This window comes from Mauremys mutica, chromosome 3 (assembly GCF_020497125.1).
Source record: "Mauremys mutica isolate MM-2020 ecotype Southern chromosome 3, ASM2049712v1, whole genome shotgun sequence".
Taxonomy (NCBI): domain Eukaryota; kingdom Metazoa; phylum Chordata; order Testudines; family Geoemydidae; genus Mauremys; species Mauremys mutica.
Window position 1 is genome coordinate 2,265,528 of NC_059074.1, and position 18,433 is coordinate 2,283,960.

Consider the following 18,433-nt stretch of genomic DNA (forward strand, 5'->3'; position numbering starts at 1 on the left):
GCGGCTCCACTCATGCTAGCTATGGTGGGAGCTGTATGTGGGCATGTCTGCACTGCAATAGACACTTGTGGCTGGCTCGTGCCAGCTGACTCAGGCTTGCAGGGCTCGGGCTAAGGGGCCATTTAATTGCAATGTAGATGTTTGGGCTCAGGCTGGAGGACCCTGCGAGAGGGGAAGCTCTCAAAGCTCGGCTGCAGCCCTTTAGCCCGAGCCCTGTGAGCCCGAGCCAGCTGGCATGGACCACTTGTGGGTTTTGAATTGCAGTCATATGGTAAGTCAGGCTCAGACATTAGGGGGGTTGAAACACGGCAGCTGGTCTCTAGTGGCCCACCCACCAATGGAGCTTTGTGCAGGAAGGCCTCCCTCCCCGACCTGCATCCCTCCCCTAGACAGAATGACTGTGCTCTTCAAGAGAGAAGGGAAAGGATCTATACCCCAAGCCATGTTCTTTGCTAAGAAGAGTAACTCTGTTCAACTGTCCTCATGCCACCACCTGCTGGGTGTGGGTTCTAACCCATGCGTCTGCCATGTGCACTGAGCACAATCATAGAATCATAGAATCTCAGGGTTGGAAGGGACCTCAGGAGGTCATCTAGTCCAACCCCCTGCTCAAAGCAGGACCAAACCCAACTAAATCATCCCAGCCAGGGCTTTGTCAAGCCTGACCTTAAAAACCTCTAAGGAAGGAGATTCCACTACCTCCCTAGGTAACCCATTCCAGTTCTTCACCACCCTACTAGTGAAAAAGTTTTTCCTAATATCCAACCTAAACCTCCCCCTCTGCAACTTGAGACCATTACTCCTTGTTCTGTCATCTTCTACCACTGAGAACAGTCTAGATCCATCCTCTTTGGAACCCCCTTTCAGGTAGTTGAAAGCAGCTATCAAATCCTCCCCAGGCCATTCACTGTGCAGCACCTCTGATGTTAGGAAGCACCAATCAATAGCTAACATCCAGAGCGCCAGCTTCTAGCTCATTTTCTGCTCTGGCTGCATCCTGCATGGGGGACTTTCCAGGAGGAGAAAATTCCTCTTTGCCATTAAAAAAATTGTGACCACCTAACTACTCCTCCCCTCCCCTGGTCTCAGCGTATGGATGCACTGGCACCAGGCCAAGCAGACTGCGCGGCGGCTCATGGTATCAGCACTGGCCAAACACACTCCTCCCTCAGGGGCTAAGGAAGAGGGAGCGTAGCGCAGAGTTTGAGCCACACACCTTCCTGTGTAGAGATCAGGCTCTGGCGCTGCCGCTAACCCATCAGAGGCGGCTGCAGTGAGGACAGACCAGTCTTTACGTGCTATAGTAACGAAGCACTTTGTCCAGAATGCATGATGTAGGTCTGGCTAGGCCTATGTTTGTTTCAATAGAGAGATGAGCAGAAAAGACTAGGCAAAGGGGAGTCTTTGGCCAGGAGCCGGCACTCTCCCAGGCTGAGAACCCACCAGTGCAGGCAGGGATTCCTAAGGAGCTGAAACACCAAAGATTTGCATGTGTCTCCTTTTCACAGGGAAAAATGCCCAAAGGAGCCAGCATCCACTTTGCACGCCCTGTACCACACGTGTAGCTGTACCCGAGCGCGCTGTGCTCTAGCTAGCCCTGCTCCCTGGAGCGTGGGGCAGTCCGTGTGTCCCCCTTTGCAGAGATGACTGCACAGGGCAAGTTGTGGGAAGGTCCCTGCAGGCCTGGCTTACACTGCACAACTTGGACCCTTGCCAGACCATCTGTATGGTTAGCCCAGCTGTTACCTGCCTGTGCCAGCGAGGCCAGGCCACAGCATGGGCTATGGAGAGGTGGAGAAGCCATTTCACCAGCCTCAAATGGCATAGGGCTAACTCTGGCCCAGAGTCAGTCAGTCTGTCTGTCTATGGCCTCCATCCCCACAGAATCTGCACCTGCCATAAACCCACCATGCTAACCAGGGCAGTCGCTGGCACCGCTCTTCTGGGGGAGAAATCTCTTTCTGGTTGGTTTGTTACAGGTTTGGGGGGCCTGGAGGTTGGAGGATGGGGGAGCAGTGTGTGAGTAACATTCCTGCTACAGGGGGAAGAGCAGTGTGGCCCCGAACCTGGAAACACAGAACTTGGAGAGGGCAACATTTGGATGAGTCATTTCAAACCCTGGACGGTTCCTCTCCAGGTCCCTGAGATGTGTTGGCCTCCCTGAGAAACTAGGGTCTTGCTGGGTGCATAGGAGTGTGTACAGAGAGCAGAGCAGCATCCAACACAGCAGGTGAGGATGCTGCACCCTTCTGTACACGGGCACAATGGGGCTCTGCAGCCAAGCTCACAGAGCCCAGGGGAGGAGTTACTCCCTCCCCCAGATCTGCCAAGGTCTGAACCTAGCCAGCTGGGGTCTCTTGCAGCAAACCCCATGCAGCCCAGCACAGGGCGCGTAGGCCTTGGACAGCTCACTGGAACCTTTGTGCCCTGAGCTCTCCCTCTGCACAGGGTGAATTTCACCCTGGCCTGCAAATTGTCCCCCTCCCCTGCCCCTGTTAGCCACACCATGGCTGCTGGCTAGGCGGGTGGTGGCAGGGCTGCTTTCCCCAAACCTCACAACCAGCCCAGGGGACAAGTTCAGATCTGCAAGGAAATGTAACTCAAGGAGACCTACTGTGTGACAGACAGCGTGAGCAGGGGAGGCGCATGGACAGGTGCCCAGCGAGACCCATCACAGGGGATGTGGGAAAAGCATCACCATGAATATGTGTCACCGAGCAAACATCACCGTGTCAGGCAGGGAGGACAGGTCACAGCATGAACACAGCTATGCAGGAGTGTGTTACTATGTGAGCATGTCACTGTGCCAAGCAGGGGGGAGTACTGCATGAAATGGGGAGACCTTCACCATGGGAGTGTGTCACTGTGCAAGTGTGTCACTGTGTGAGGCAGGGAGAGTGCGTCACCATGCCAGTGTGTCACTGTGCGAGGGGGGGAGATGGTGTCACTGTGCCAGGTGGGGAGCGTGCGCCATCGTGCAAGCATACCAGGGTGTAAGGTGAGGCAACTATGTCACCATGTGAGTGCATCACCGTGTGAGGCAGGTAAAGGTGGCACCATGCGAGGTGGGGAGGATGCACCATTGTGCTAGGGCATTGCTGTGTGAGGCAGGTAAATGGCGTCACTGTATGAGATGGGGAGGGTGCAAACATCGTGCGAGCATGCCATGGGGTTAGGCTGGGTGAGTGTGCCACCATGCACGTGTCACCGTGCAAGGCAGGTAAAGGGTGGCACCGTGCGAGATGGGGAGGGTGCACCATCGTGCGAACATGCCATGGGGTTAGGCTGGGTGAGTGTGCCACCATGCACGTGTGTCACCGTGCGAGGCAGGTACAGGGTGGCACCGAGCGAGATGGGGAGGGTGCACCATCGTGCGAACATGCCATGGGGTTAGGCTGGGTGAGTGTGCCACCATGCACGTGTGTCACCGTGCGAGGCAGGTACAGGGTGGCACCGTGCGAGATGGGGAGGGTGCACCATCGTGCGAACATGCCATGGGGATAGGCTGGGTGAGTGTGCCACCATGCACGTGTGTCACCGTGCGAGGCAGGTACAGGGTGGCACCGTGCGAGATGGGGAGGGTGCACCATCGTGCGAACATGCCATGGGGTTAGGCTGGGTGAGTGTGCCACCATGCACGTGTGTCACCGTGCGAGGCAGGTACAGGGTGGCACCGTGCGAGATGGGGAGGGTGCACCATCGTGCGAACATGCCATGGGGTTAGGCTGGGTGAGTGTGCCACAATGCACATGTGTCACCGTGCGAGGCAGGTACAGGGTGGCACCGTGCGAGATGGGGAGAGTGCACCATCGTGCGAACATGCCATGGGGTTAGGCTGGGTGAGTGTGCCACCATGCGCGTGTGTCACCGTGCGAGGCAGGTACAGGGTGGCACCGAGCGAGATGGGGAGGGTGCACCATCGTGCGAACATGCCATGGGGTTAGGCTGGGTGAGTGTGCCACCATGCACGTGTGTCACCGTGCGAGGCAGGTACAGGGTGGCACCGTGCAAGATGGGGAGGGTGCACCATCGTGCGAACATGCCATGGGGTTAGGCTGGGTGAGTGTGGCACCATGCACGTGTGTCACCGTGCGAGGCAGGTACAGGGTGGCACCGTGCGAGATGGGGAGGGTGCTCCATCGTGCGAACATGCCATGGGGTTAGGCTGGGTGAGTGTGCCACCATGCACGTGTGTCACCATTCGAGGCAGGTGCAGGGTGGCACCGTGCGAGATGGGGAGGGTGCACCATCGTGCAAACATGCCATGGGGTTAGGCTGGGTGAGTGTGCCACCATGCACGTGTGTCACCGTGCGAGGCAGGTACAGGGTGGCACCGTGCGAGATGGGGAGGGTGCACCATCGTGCGAACATGCCATGGGGTTAGGCTGGGTGAGTGTGCCACCATGCACGTGTGTCACCGTGCGAGGCAGGTACAGGGTGGCACCGTGCGAGATGGGGAGGGTGCACCATCGTGCGAACATGCCATGGGGTTAGGCTGGGTGAGTGTGCCACCATGCACGTGTGTCACCGTGCGAAGCAGGTACAGGGTGGCACCGAGCGAGATGGGGAGGGTGCACCATCGTGCGAACATGCCATGGGGTTAGGCTGGGTGAGTGTGCCACCATGCACGTGTGTCACCGTGCGAGGCAGGTACAGGGTGGCACCGTGCGAGATGGGGAGGGTGCACCATCGTGCGAACATGCCATGGGGTTAGGCTGGGTGAGTGTGGCACCATGCACGTGTGTCACCGTGCGAGGCAGGTACAGGGTGTCACCGTGCGAGATGGGGAGGGTGCCCCATCGTGCGAACATGCCATGGGGTTAAGCTGGGTGAGTGTGCCACCATGCACGTGTGTCACCGTGCGAGGTAGGTGCAGGGTGGCACCGTGCGAGATGGGGAGGGTGCACCATCGTGCGAACATGCCATGGGGTTAGGCTGGGTGAGTGTGCCACCATGCACGTGTGTCACCGTGCGAGGCAGGTACAGGGTGGCACCGTGCGAGATGGGGAGGGTGCACCATCGTGCGAACGTGCCATGGGGTTAGGCTGGGTGAGTGTGCCACCATGCACGTGTCACCGTGCGAGGCAGGTACAGGGTGGCACCGTGCGAGATGGGGAGGGTGCACCAGCATGTCCCTGCAGCAGGGTTCTGGGGGTGGAGAGCTGCCCAGAGGTGGGGGGCACTGGAGGGAGGAGCCGCCCGGCGCGGGGGGGCAGGGCGGGGCCTGGGCGGAGCTGTCCGCGGTGCTGGACCCGCAGGTCCCGCCTGGCTCCAGACTGCGCGCTGCGCTCGGGCCGGTGCCAGCCGCGTCCTGCCCGTGCCCCGCTGCGCTCCGCGCCGCCCGCCCGGCTCCCCTGGGAGCGGCATTGATGGAGGAGAGCGCGGCTGCCTCCCGGCTCGCTGCCGTCGCTGCGCCGGGCTCCCGTGCGGGGCGCCGGCGGGGAGCCCCAGGGCGGGCGCCGCGGTGAGCCCCGCGCCCCTCTCCCGGCGGGGCCGCCCCCCTGTGAGGCTGATGCCCCGGCCGCGCCCCCGTCCCTGCGCACCGGGGCAGGGGGCCGAAGCCGCCGCGCCGGACACGGAGCCCGGGGTTCCTGCGGCCCCAGCGGGCTGCCCCTCCGCGGGGCCATGGCCCCCTTCCCCGCCTGCCTCAACTCGGCCGTGCTGGTGCTGTTCAGCTGCGACCTCTGCCTGGTGCGAGCAAGTGAGTGCGGGGCGGGCCGGGGGAGGGCGCCGGGCAGGGGCCGGGGGAGGGCGCCGGGCAGGGGCCGGGGGAGGGCGCGGGGCCGGGCCGGGGGAGGGCGCCGGGCAGGGGCCGGGAGAGGACGCAGGGCCGGGCCGGGCCGGGCCGGGGGAGGGCGCCGGGCCGGGAGAGGACGCGGGGCCGGGCCGGGGGAGGGCGCCGGGTCGGGCCGGGCCGGGCCGGGGAAGGGCGCGGGGCCGGGCCGGGGGAGGGCGCCGGGCCGGGCTCCTGTCCAGCTTTGCACTGGGCTGATCCCAGCCCGGCGCGCGGCAGCTGCGGGAGGGGACCCGGCCGCGGCTGCGGGTGTAACCCAGTGGCAAAGCCCTGCAATGCAAAGGGGCTCCGGGGCCGCAGACTGCAGCAAGCGCCGGGCTGCGGGAGCACCGGGCTGCGGCGCCGAGCGAGCAGGGACTCCAGCAGCGCTCGGGTTTTTAAGGCGAGAGGAAGGAGGTTCCGCAGTGATCCGAGCTCCCCAGCCCTGGCCGGGTCCCGGGGCTCGCCCCGTGCTGCTCTCTCCGCAGCCCCTTTGCCCCCCGTCCCGGGAGGGCGCTCGGAAGTCGGTTCCGGTTTCCTATGTGAAGGCAGAAGAACCCACCGAGACGGGCTAAATAGATCAGTCCCTGCCCGCTCTCCGCAGGCCCAGGGGAGGCCCCTCTGCCGAACCAAGCACAGGAGAACGGAGAGCCCTGACTTAGCTGCCATGTAAACAGCGAAGTTCCCCCTCCTCGCTGAAGAACAAATCTTGTTTACCCTGTTCACACGAGCAGCCCCACTGGCCCAAATTCATCCCTGCTATAACGTCATTGCCCCTGCTTGCTTGTGTGTGTGGGTGGGGGGACTGACTCCGTTTTACCAAAACATAATTGATTAATCAGTAGAGTTCCAAGCTCCTGCCTCCTTGGTCTGGGTGCACTCAACAAAGCTGGGCCATTGCAGCTGGGTGTCGCTGGTTAGCTCTGGGGGCAAGTCCTGGCCTCCTCGGAAAATCACACCAGTCTGACCACCAGGGGAAGGTTGCATTACCTATTCCTTTTCTACTGGAGATCACAATTTAATCTGTAGGGTGAAATACACCACATGCAGATGGCCTGCACCAGGTCCCTGCATCACTGAAGCCCCAGCAAGCCCCCACTGTAAGTACAAGAAAGTTACTAACATTCCCTTTACAGTTGTGGTCTGCTTTGCTTATTTATAAAGCAGAAATTAAGAGCTTCAGGTCAGCTCCACTTGCTGGAGTGTGGGCCAGTTTTTAGGAGCAGGGATGCCAGACCCAAGGCCCACCTAGCACAATATGCTGCGGCTAGTACCAGTGCTGCAGAGGAAGGTCAGAGAACACCACAGCCGCAGTTATGGGATAATCTGCCCCACACTTTAGTCCTCATCCTAGTCTCTAATAATTACAGCTCATCTTAAAACCTGAAGCAGGAGGTTTACGCTTCCTGCCAGAACTTTTGTTATCATAAGAACATAAGAACAGCCGTACTGGGTCATACCAAAGGTCCATCTAGCCCAGTATCCTGTCTACTGACAGTGGCCAATGCCAGGTGCCCCAGAGGGAGTGAACCTAACAGGCAATGATCAAGTGATCTCTCTCCTGCCACCCATAGAATCATAGAATCATAGAATCTCAGGGTTGGAAGGGACCTCAGGAGGTCATCCAGTCCAACCCCCTGCTCAAAGCAGGACCAAACCCAACTAAATCATCCCAGCCAGGGCTTTGTCAAGCCTGACCTTAAAAATCTCTAAGAAAGGAGATTCCACTACCTCCCTAGGTAACCCATTCCAGTTCTTCACCACCCTACTAGTGAAAAAGGTTTTCCTAATGTCCAACCTAAACCTCCCCCTCTGCAACTTGAGACCATTACTCCTTGTTCTGTCATCTTCTACCACTGAGAACAGTCTAGATCCATCCTCTTTGGAACCCCCTTTCAGGTAGTTGAAAGCAGCTATCAAATCCCCCCTCATTCTTCTCTTCTGCAGACTAAACAATCCCAGTTCCCTCAGCCTCTCCTCATAAGTCATGTGCTCCAGCCCCCTCATCATTTTTGTTGCCCTCCGCTGGACTCTCTCCAATTTATCCACATCCTTCTTGTAGTGTGGGGCCCAAAACTGGACACAGTACTCCAGATGAGGCCTCACCAGTGCTGAGTAGAGGGGAATGATCACATCCCTCGATCTGCTGGAAATGCCCCTACTTATACAACCCAAAATGCCATTAGCCTTCTTGGCAACAAGGGCACACTGCTGACTCATTCAGCTTTTCGTCCACCGTAACCCCTAGGTCCTTTTCTGCAGAACTGCTGCCCAGCCATTCGATCCCTAGTCTGTAGCAGTGCATGGGATTCTTCTGTCCTAAGTGCAGGACTCTGCACTTGTCCTCATTGAACCTCATCATATTTCTTTTGGCCCAATCCTCTAATTTGTCTAGGTCCCTCTGTATCCTATCCCTACCCTCCAGCGTATCAACCACTCCTCCCAGTTTAGTGTCATCTGCAAACTTGCTAAGGGTGCAGTCCACACCATCCTCCAGATCGTTAATGAAGATATTGAATAAAACCGGCCCCAGCACCGACCCTTGGGGCACTCCACTTGATACCGGCTGCCAACTAGACACGGAACCATTGATCACTACCCATTGAGACCGACCATCTAGCCAGTTTTCTATCCACCTTACCGTCCATTCATCCAGCCCATACTTCTTTAACTTGCTGGCAAGAATACTGTGGGAGACTGTATCAAAAGCTTTGCTAAAGTCCAGAAATAGCACATCCACTGCTTTCCCCTCATCCACAGAGCCGGTTATCTCATCATAGAAGGCAATTAGGTTAGTCAGGCATGACTTGCCCTTGGTGAATCCATGCTGACTGTTCCTGATCACTTTCCCCTCCTTTAAGTGGTTCAGGATTGATTCCTTGAGGACCTGTTCCATGATTTTTCCAGGGACTGAGGTGAGACTGACTGGCCTTTAGTTCCCTGGATCTTCCTTCTTCCCTTTTTAAAAGATGGGCACTACATTAGCCTTTTTCCAGTCATCCGGGACCTCCCCCGATTGCCATGATTTTTCAAAGATAATGGCCAATGGCTCTGCAATCTCATCGGCCAACTCCTTTAGCACCCTCGGATGCAGCGCATCCGGCCCCATGGACTTGTGCTCGTCCAGCTTTCCTAAATAGTCCCGAACTACTTCTTTCTCCACAGAGAGCTGGTCACCTCCTCCCCATACCGTGCTGCAGAGTGCAGCTGTCTGGGAGCTGACCTTGTCTGTGAAGACAGAGGCAAAAAAAGCATTGAGTACACTAGCTTTCTCCACATCCTCTGTCACTAGGTTCCCTCCCTCATTCAGCAAGGGGCCCACACTTTCCTTGACTTTCTTCCTGTTGCTAACATACCTAAAGAAACCCTTCTTGTTACTCCTAACATCCCCGGCTAGCTGTAACTCCAAGTGTGATTTGGCCTTCCTAATTTCACACCTGCATACCTGAGCAATACTTTTATACTCCTCCCTGGTTATTTGTTCAATCTTCCACTTCTTGTAAGCTGTTTTTTTGTGTTTAAGACGAGCAAGGATTTCACTGTTAAGCCAAGCTGGTCGCCTGCCATATTTACTTTTCTTCCTGCACATCGGGATGGTTTGTTCCTGCAACCTCAATAAGGTTTCTTTAAAATACAGCCAGCTTTCCTCGATTCCTTTCCCCATCATGTTATTCTCCCAGGGGACCTTGCCCATCAGCTCCCTGAGGGAGTCGAAGTCTGCTTTTCTGAAGTCCAGGGTCTCTGTTCTACTGCTCTCCTTTTTTCCTTGTGTCAGGATCCTGAACTCGACCATCTCATGGTCACTGCCTCCCAGGTTCCCATCCACTATTGCTTCCTCTACTATTTCTTCCCTGTTTGTGAGCAGCAGGTCAAGCTGCTCACAAACCATCTCCATCCTCTTACAATCAGAGGCTAGGGACACCATTCTTTACCCATCCTGGCTAATAGCCATTTATGGACTTAACCACCATGAATTTATCCAGTTCTCTTTTAAACGCTGTTATAGTCCTAGCCTTCACAAACTCCTCAGCTAAGGAGTTCCACAAGTTGACTGTGTGCTGCGTGAAGAACTTCCCTTTATTTGTTTTAAACCTGCTGCCTATTAATTTCATTTGATGACCCCTAGTTCTTGTATTATGGGAATAAGTAAATAACTTTTCCTTATTCACTTTCTCCACACCACTCATGATTTTATATACCTCTATCATGTCCCCCCTTAGTCTTCTCTTTTCCAAGCTGAAGAGTCCTAGCCTCTTTAATCTTTCCTCATATGGGACCCTCCCCAAACTCCTAATCATTTTAGTTGTCCTTTTCTGAACCTTTTCTAATGCCAGTATATCTTTTTTGAGGTGAGGAGACCACATCTGTACACAGTATTCGAGATGTGGGTGTATCATCGATTTATATAAGGGCAATAATATATTCTCAGTCTTATTCTCTATCCCCTTTTTAATGATTCCTAACATCCTGTTTGCTTTTTTAACCACCTCTGCACACTGCGTGGACATCTTCAGAGAACTATCCACAATGACTCCAAGATCTTTTTCCTGACTCGTTGTAGCTAAATTAGCCCCCATCATATTGTATGTATAGTTGGGGTTATTTTTTCCAATGTGCATTACTTTACATTTATCCACATTACATTTCATTTCCCATTTGGTTGCCCAATCACTTAGTTTTGTGAGATCTTTTTGAAGTTCTTCACAGTCTGCTTTGGTCTTAACTATCTTGAGTAGTTTAGTATCATTTGCAAACTTTGCCACCTCACTGTTTACCCCTTTCTCCAGATCATTTATGAATAAATTGAATAGGCTTGGTCCTAGGACTGACCCTTGGGGAACACCACTAGTTACCCCTCTCCATTCTGAGAATTTACCATCAATTCCTACCCTTTGTTCCCTGTCTTCTAACCAGTTCTCAATCCATGAAAGGACCTTCCCTTTTATCCCATGACAGCTTAATTTACGCAAGAGCCTTTGGTGAGGGACCTTGTCAAAGGCTTTCTGGAAATCTAAGTACACTATGTCCACTGGATCCCCCTTGTCCCCCTTCAAAGAACTCTAATAGATTAGTAAGACACGATTTCCCTTTACAGAAACCATATTGACTATTGCTCAACAGTTTATGTTTTTCTATGTGTCTGACAATTTTATTCTTTACTATTGTTTCGACTAATTTGCCCGGTACCGATGTTAGACTTACCGGTCTGTAATTGCCGGGATCACCTCTAGAGCCCTTTTTAAATATTGGCGTTACATTAGCTAACTTCCAGTCATTGGGTACCGAAGCCGATTTAAAGGACAGGTTACAAATCTTAGTTAATAGTTCTGCAACTTCACATTTGAGTTCTTTCAGAACTCTTGGGTGAATGCCATCTGGTCCCGGTGACTTGTTAATGTTGAGTTTATCAATTAATTCCAAAACCTCCTCTAGTGACACTTCAATCTGTGACAGTTCCTCAGATTTGTCACCTACAAAAGCCAGCTCAGGTTTGGGAATCTCCCTAACATCCTCAGCCGTGAAGACTGAAGCAAAGACTCCATTTAATTTCTCTGCAATGGCTTTATTGACTTTAAGTGCTCCTTTTCTATCTCGATCATCCAGGGGCCCCTGGTTGTTTAGCAGGCTTCCTGCTTCTGATGTACTTAAAAACATTTTGTTATTACCTTTGGAGTTTTTGGCTAGTTATCATTAACTATGATAACTCTGGATATTCTTGTTATCCATATAGCTCCAGTCCCTTTCTGAATGCTAACCCTTGGCCTCCATGACTTCCTATGGCAGTGAATTCCATGGGCTGATTATATCTTGTGTGAAAACATATTTTCTTTTATCAGTTTTGAATTTCCCACTTTCAGGTTTTTTTACTGTCCCTTTGGCCTGGTCTACACTGGGGGGGGTGGTCAATGTAAGATACGCAACTTCAGCTACAGGAATAGCGTAGCTGAAGTCGACATATCTTATTTCGACTTACCTCCCGTCCTCACGGCGTGGGATCAACGGCCGCGATTCCCCCCATCGACTCCGCTATTGCCGCTCACTCTGGTGGAGTTCTGGAGTCGACGGGAGCGCGTTTGGGGATCGATATATCACATCTAGACGAGACGCGATATATCGATCCCCGATAAATTGATCGCTACCCGCCAATCCGGCGGGCAGTCTGGATGTACCCTTCTTTCTTAGGTTATGAGACATGGAGAACACGAGCTCTGAATCTACCTGCTCTAGACCAGTCTTTATGGAAGGTACTTCCCTCATCGCTCCTCTTAGTCCTCTCCTGAGGTAACAATCCCAGTCGTTTTGATCTCTCTTTTTCATGTCCTTGATCACTCTCCTTGCTCTTCTCTGGGCCCCTCAGGCTTTGCAGTATCCCTGGAGATTTCTGTTTGAACTAGAGCAGATCTTTTACAAAAACATCACATTTTTATTTAAAAAACTGCCAGTGGGGGAGAAGCCACCAGAGCCCTTGATAAGTTGTTCCAATGGTTAATAATTGTGAGTGTTAAAAAAAAATTCTGCCTTATTTCCAGTCTGAATTTGTCTAGCTTCTGCTTTCAGCCATGGGCTTGTGTTAGCCCTGTCTCTGCTAGACCGAAGTGCCCCATGTAGGTACTTACAGTCTGTGTCAGGGCCGGCCCACAACATTTTGGCACCTGAGGCGAGGAGCTCAAATGACACCTCCATGCCCTCTCGCTTGGGCCAAAACTTTGAAAGGTCTCAATTCTGCCTTCTTCCTGTTCTACTCCTCTCATGGTACTGCTCTGCGACCTACCCCAGTAAAGGAGAACTAACAACTTAAAATGCCTTGTTCAAAAATGTTAAGTAACACTTAACTTTCAAACGCTGTGGACCTCCCAGCGCTGTAAGCTAATCCCCTCGGGGAGGTGGAGTACCTGCAGCACTGGGAGAGCTCTCTCCCAGCGCTGGCGCCGCGACCACACTTGCACTTCAAAGCACTGCCGCGGGAGAGTTTCGAGTGTAGCCAAGCCCTTAGGCAGCCAGACGCCATCTTCCCCCAGCCTGGGACTCGCTCTGGCGCTTAGGTGGGAGATAGGTATGCAGATGCCTCGAGGGAGGCAGCATTGCACCTGCTCTGAGATGGAAACATAGGTGCCAAGGGAATTTTACTGCAGACACACAGGTGCTGGCTTCCTCCGGGTCCCGGGAGTGCTCAACCCCCCACTCTGCCCCAGGCCCTTCCCTCACCATTCCAAGCTCCCATCCCCACCCCATCCCTGCCCCGCCTCTTCCCACCCCCGCTCCACCCTAGGCCCCACCCCCACCATTTCCCCCAAGCTCCCATCCCCACCCCGCCTCTTCTCACCCAGTTCCGCCGCCTCCCCTGAGCACGCCCCATCCCCACTCCTCCCCCTCCCTCCCAGCACCTCCTATATGCCATAAAACAGCAGGAGGTGCTGAGAGGGAGGGGGAAGAGTTGATCGGGGGGAGCTGGCTGCTGATGGGTGCTAAGCACCCACTAATTTTTTCCTGTGGGTGCTCCAGCCCAGGAGCACTCATGGAGTCAGCGCCTATGTGACTTTAGGCACCTACAAGGTTCGGTGGGAGTTTTGTGCAAAACTGGGACTGAGGTGCCTAACTCCTTTTGTCCATCCAGTCCCAGGTTCCTGATTCAGCGAGGTGGCTTCCCCTGGAGCTGAGGGCACCCAACATCTCTGAAGATCAGACCCCAGATGTTTCAGCTTAAGCACCAAAACTCAGTGAGCACCTTTGGAAATGCTCCCCTCAGTGAACAGGGGTTAGACCAGGGGTAGGCAACCTACGGCACACGTGCCAAAGGCGGCACACGAGCTGGTTTTCAGTGGCACTCACACTGCCTGGGTCCTGGCCACCAGTCCGGGGGGCTCTTCATTTTAATTTAATTTTAAATGAAGCATCTTAAACATTTAAAAAACCTTATTCACTTTACATACAATAGTTTAGTTATATATTATAGACTTATAGAAAGAGACCTTCTAAAAACGTTAAAATGTATGACTGGCGCGCGAACCCTTAAATCAGAGTGAATGAATGAAGAGTCGGCCCAGCACTTCTGAAAGGTTTCCAACCCCTGGGTTAGACAATAAGCCAGAACCACTTGGGCAGATGTTCAGCAGAACGGGACCAGGGGGAGGCTGGGCTCTGTGGTGATGGCAAACTGAAGGAGGGATCTTGGGTCTGTCAGGGTCCAGTTAGCTGTTGTTTCAGCTTGCCCCCCCTGCCCCATCCAGTGTTTCCTCTCAGTGTTCCAACATTTCTAAAAGGCCTGGCTCATACATACCCACCCGTACGGGTGCTCCCACCCACCCTTCAGTGCAGTTCTGATGGGCCATATAGGCGGCCCCTTCGACCCCTCACACTCAAACTGCCCTCCTGTAGCGATCACCTCCGCCAGAATGGCTGGTGAGCTCCCAGCTCTGATGGCAGATCCTCCTTACACAGTGCTGCCTAGGGAGAAGTGGTGCTGGGGCTCCACCCTACATTCCTGACCAAGGTGGTGTCGGATTTTCATTTAAACCAAACCCCCACCCTCCTGTTTTTCTCTCCCAATCCAGGGGAAGCCAAGCTGCACACCTTGGATGGCATTCAGAAAACTGTCCTGTTTATTTGGGTCACTGGGAAAACAGTTCAGGGTCAACTCATCTCATCTTGGAAACGTTGTCCTGGATAACCCAACCCATTACACCCATCTACCAGTTAGGAAGTTTACCTTCTCCCCACAGGAATTGGGGCCCACTCAACTACTGCTCAGCCAACCTCTGTGGCTTGCCCAAGGCCCATTCCCATACCAGCCACCTGGAGAACAGCCCCATGGAGTCAGCCTAGACTTTCAGACACCATTATGGATCTGGCCTCTAGATCAGAGCCAAATTGGAGAGAGCAGTTCTGAAATCCTTATTTAGCGAGGTGTGGCTAGGACTCCTCCACCCACCTCCAGTTAATCTGGGACCTGCTAGCAAGGCACACGTCAGAGCCATGTGGACTTTGATGCAGAATGAACAGTTACTTCTCTGGCAGGAACTGTGGTTCTTTGAGATGTGATGTCTGTGTGGAGCCCATGACTCGCTCGCCTTTGGAGTTAATCTCTCCTGGTTCTCTGCATTGGTGAGAGAGCTGAGAGGCTGTAGGGCCAATTCTGCTTTTTATGCCCTTGGCCAGTGGGGCTAGAAGGACATGTAGGGCTCAGAAGTGGCCTCAAAAGATACTGCTAGTCCCAGATTCTGGTCTCATGCACATGAGGTGCATGCGCTGTGACTGGGATCCACATGGACAAAATGTCTCAAAGAACCAGTCACAGCAAGGTAAACAACAAATCTTTTTCTAGATGATAAATTATTTTAGTAACTCTTTTCTGAACCCTTGCCAGTTTGTCATCATCCTTTCTGAAGTGTGGACAGCAGAACTGACATAGTATCCAGTAACTGGAGTTACTGCCATTGTATACAACCTACTTCTGCTCTGTATTCCCCCACTTATGTATCCAAGGATCACATTTGCTGTTTTTGTCACAGCATCCCACTGGGAACTCATGTTCATTGGTTTCTACTGTGATTCCTAAGTCCTTTATAGAGTTGATGCTTTGCAAACTACTGTCCTCCATCAGCTAAGTGTGGTCTGCATTCGTTATTCAATTTATGACTTTGGATTTGGCTGTATTAACACTCATGTTCAAGTAAGCCGACCTCCCCCGGAGATCTAGCTGGCTCTGTAGAACTGACCTGTCCCCATCGTTATTCACCACCCCACCAGTTACTGTGGCATTGGCAAGCTTTAGCAGCAAGGATTTTATGGTTTCTCCCAGCCCCTGGATAAAGTTTTGTCAGTGATAGTAGCCTGTGTAACCACACTGTTATATCTGCTCCAATACCCTCCATCCCCTAGAAGCCCTGTGGTTTGTTGCCCTCACATGGTGCCTCTTGTCTTAGAAAGCTCTTTGGGACAGGGAGCTGTGTCTGCTTTAGGGGCCACTTGATCACCCAGACCTCAGGAAATGCAGGGGGAAGGTGCCCACAGCAAGCTGAGCTCTGCCCCTACGGATGTGCATTGCAATAAACTCTTGCAGCCCAGGACCTTGCGGCACTGGAAACATAATATCTGGCAGGGAAACAGAAAAGCCCGTCCCTTTCACCTTCTGCATAGGCTCCAGTGTAGAGTTTAATGCTATTGCTCCAGTGAGGCTGTGCAAGCAGATTGAACTGTGTAGTGTTTACCCTCGCGATATGAAATGTTGTGCCGGTGCTACTGCGTAAGTGGCCCCACGTGGTGTGTCAGGCTAGGACCAGAGATTGAAGAGCTCTGGAAACGAGGAACACGTTTTGTCCCTGCCTGTGCTGAGCATAAAGAGGTCGCATCAGGCAGCTCCTGCTTCCTTTGTCACCCAAGATAAACACAGTGATCACGTAAACCTTGCAGCAGATTAATACCTCAGCAGGTGTGTCCTCAGCGGCTGCAGGGACATGGGCATCGATTCTAGTGCTAATGCTGCCTGTTGATCTGACACTAGCTGTCCTCCAAGGTGATCAATGTGTTTGGAGAGCATAGCATCCCTCCTCCAGCCCAGCTGCTGTCCGGGGATGGAGGGCCTACAGTCTCTGCTCTGTACGTGGGCGTGGAGGGGGCACTGGGCCTGCAGTCTCTGCTCTGTACGTGGGGGTGGAGGGGGCACTGGGCCTGCAGTCTCTGTTCTGTACGTGGAGGTGGAGGGGCTGGGGGGGGCATGCACTGGGCCTGCAGTCTCTGCTCTGTACGTGGGGGTGGAGGGGGCACTGGGCCTGCAGTCTCTGCTCTGTACGTGGGGCTGGAGGGGCTGGGGGGAGCACTGGGCTTGCAGTCTCTGTTCTGTACGCGGGGGTGGAGGAGCTGGGGGGGGGCACTGGGCCTGCAGTCTCTGCTCTGTACATGGGGGGTGGAGGGGGCGGGGGGGGCACTGGCCCTGCAGTCTCTGCTCTGTACATGGGGGTGGAGGGGGCACTGGGCTTGCAGTCTCTGTTCTGTACGTGGAGGTGGAGGGGCTGGGGGGGGGCATGCACTGGGCCTGCAGTCTCTGCTCTGTACGTGGGGGTGGAGGGGGCACTGGGCCTGCAGTCTCTGCTCTGTACGTGGGGGTGGAGGGGAACTGGGCCTGCAGTCTCTGCTCTGTACGTGGGGGTGGAGGGGGGCACTGGGCCTGCAGTCTCTGCTCTGAAAGTGGGGGTGGAGGGGGGCACTGGGCCTGCAGTCTCTGCTCTGTACGTGGGGGTGGAGGGGGGCACTGGGCCTGCAGTCTCTGCTCTGTACGTGGGGCTGGAGGGGCTGGGGGGGCACTGGGCTTGCAGTCTCTGCTCTGTACATGGAGGTGGAGGGGGCACTGGGCTTGCAGTCTCTGTTCTGTACGCGGGGGTGGAGGAGCTGGGGGGGGGCACTGGGCCTGCAGTCTCTGCTCTGTACATGGAGGTGGAGGGGGCACTGGGCTTGCAGTCTCTGTTCTGTACGTGGAGGTGCTGGGGGGGGGGCATGCACTGGGCCTGCAGTCTCTGCTCTGTACGTGGGGGTGGAGGGGGCACTGGGCCTGCAGTCTCTGCTCTGTACATGGGGGTGGAGGGGGCACTGGGCTTGCAGTCTCTGTTCCGTACGTGGGGGTGGAGGGGCTGGGGGGGGGGCATGCACTGGGCCTGCAGTCTCTGCTCTGTACGTGGGGGTGGAGGGGGCACTGGGCCTGCAGTCTCTGCTCTGTACATGGGGGTGGAGGGGGCACTGGGCCTGCAGTCTCTGCTCTGTACGTGGGGGTGGAGGGGCTGGGGGGGGCACTGGGCCTGCAGTCTCTGCTCTGTACGTGGGGAGTGGAGGGGCTGGGGGGGCATGCACTGGGCCTGCAGTCTCTGCTCTGTACGTGGGGGTGGAGGGGGCACTGGGCTTGCAGTCTCTGCTCTGTACGTGGGGGTGGAGGGGCTGGGGGGGGCACTGGGCCTGCAGTCTCTGCTCTGTACGTGGGGAGTGGAGGGGCTGGGGGGGGCATGCACTGGGCCTGCAGTCTCTACTCTGTACGTGGGGGTGGAGGGGGCACCGGGCCTGCAGTCTCTGCTCTGTACATGGGGGTGGAGGGGGCACTGGGCCTGCAGTCTCTGCTCTGTACATGGGGGTGGAGGGGGCACTGGGCCTGCAGTCTCTGCTCTGTACGTGGGGGTGGAGGGGGCACTGGGCCTGCAGTCTCTGCTCTGTACGTGGGGGTGGAGGGGCTGGGGCGGGGGGGCACTGGGCCTGCAGTCTCTGCTCTGTACGTGGGGGTGGAGGGGCTGGGGGGGGCACTGGGCCTGCAGTCTCTGCTCTGTACGTGGGGGTGGAGTGGCTGGGGGGGGGGCACTGAGCCTGCAGTCTCTGCTCTGTACGTGGGGGTGGAGGGGCTGGAGGGGGGCACTGGGCCTGCAGTCTCTGCTCTGTACGTGGGGCTGGAGGGGAGCGCGAGGCGGCACTGGGCCTGCAGTCTCTGCTCTGTACGTGGGGGTGGAGGGGGCACTGGGCCTGCAGTCTCTGCTCTGTACGTGGGGCTGGAGGGGCTGGGGAGGGGGCACTGGGCCTGCAGTCTCTGTTCTGTACGTGGGGGTGGAGGGGGCACTGGGCCTGCAGTCTCTGCTCTGTACGTGGGGGTGGAGGGGGCACTGGGCCTGCAGTCTCTGTTCTGTACAT

At 55.3% G+C, this 18,433-nt stretch overlaps 1 protein-coding gene across 1 annotated transcript in view; it reads left to right on the forward strand.

Moving 5' to 3' along the window:
- The first annotated feature begins 5,310 nt into the window (after nt 1–5,310).
- Nucleotides 5,311–18,433, forward strand: part of FNDC4 (fibronectin type III domain containing 4) — a 40,508-nt gene continuing 27,385 nt past the window's right edge. Inside the window, exon 1 of the mRNA XM_045009782.1 lies at nt 5,311–5,701. Within this exon, the coding sequence (XP_044865717.1) occupies nt 5,626–5,701 (76 nt within the window). The 5' untranslated portion in view covers nt 5,311–5,625. The remainder of the gene's footprint in view (nt 5,702–18,433) is intronic.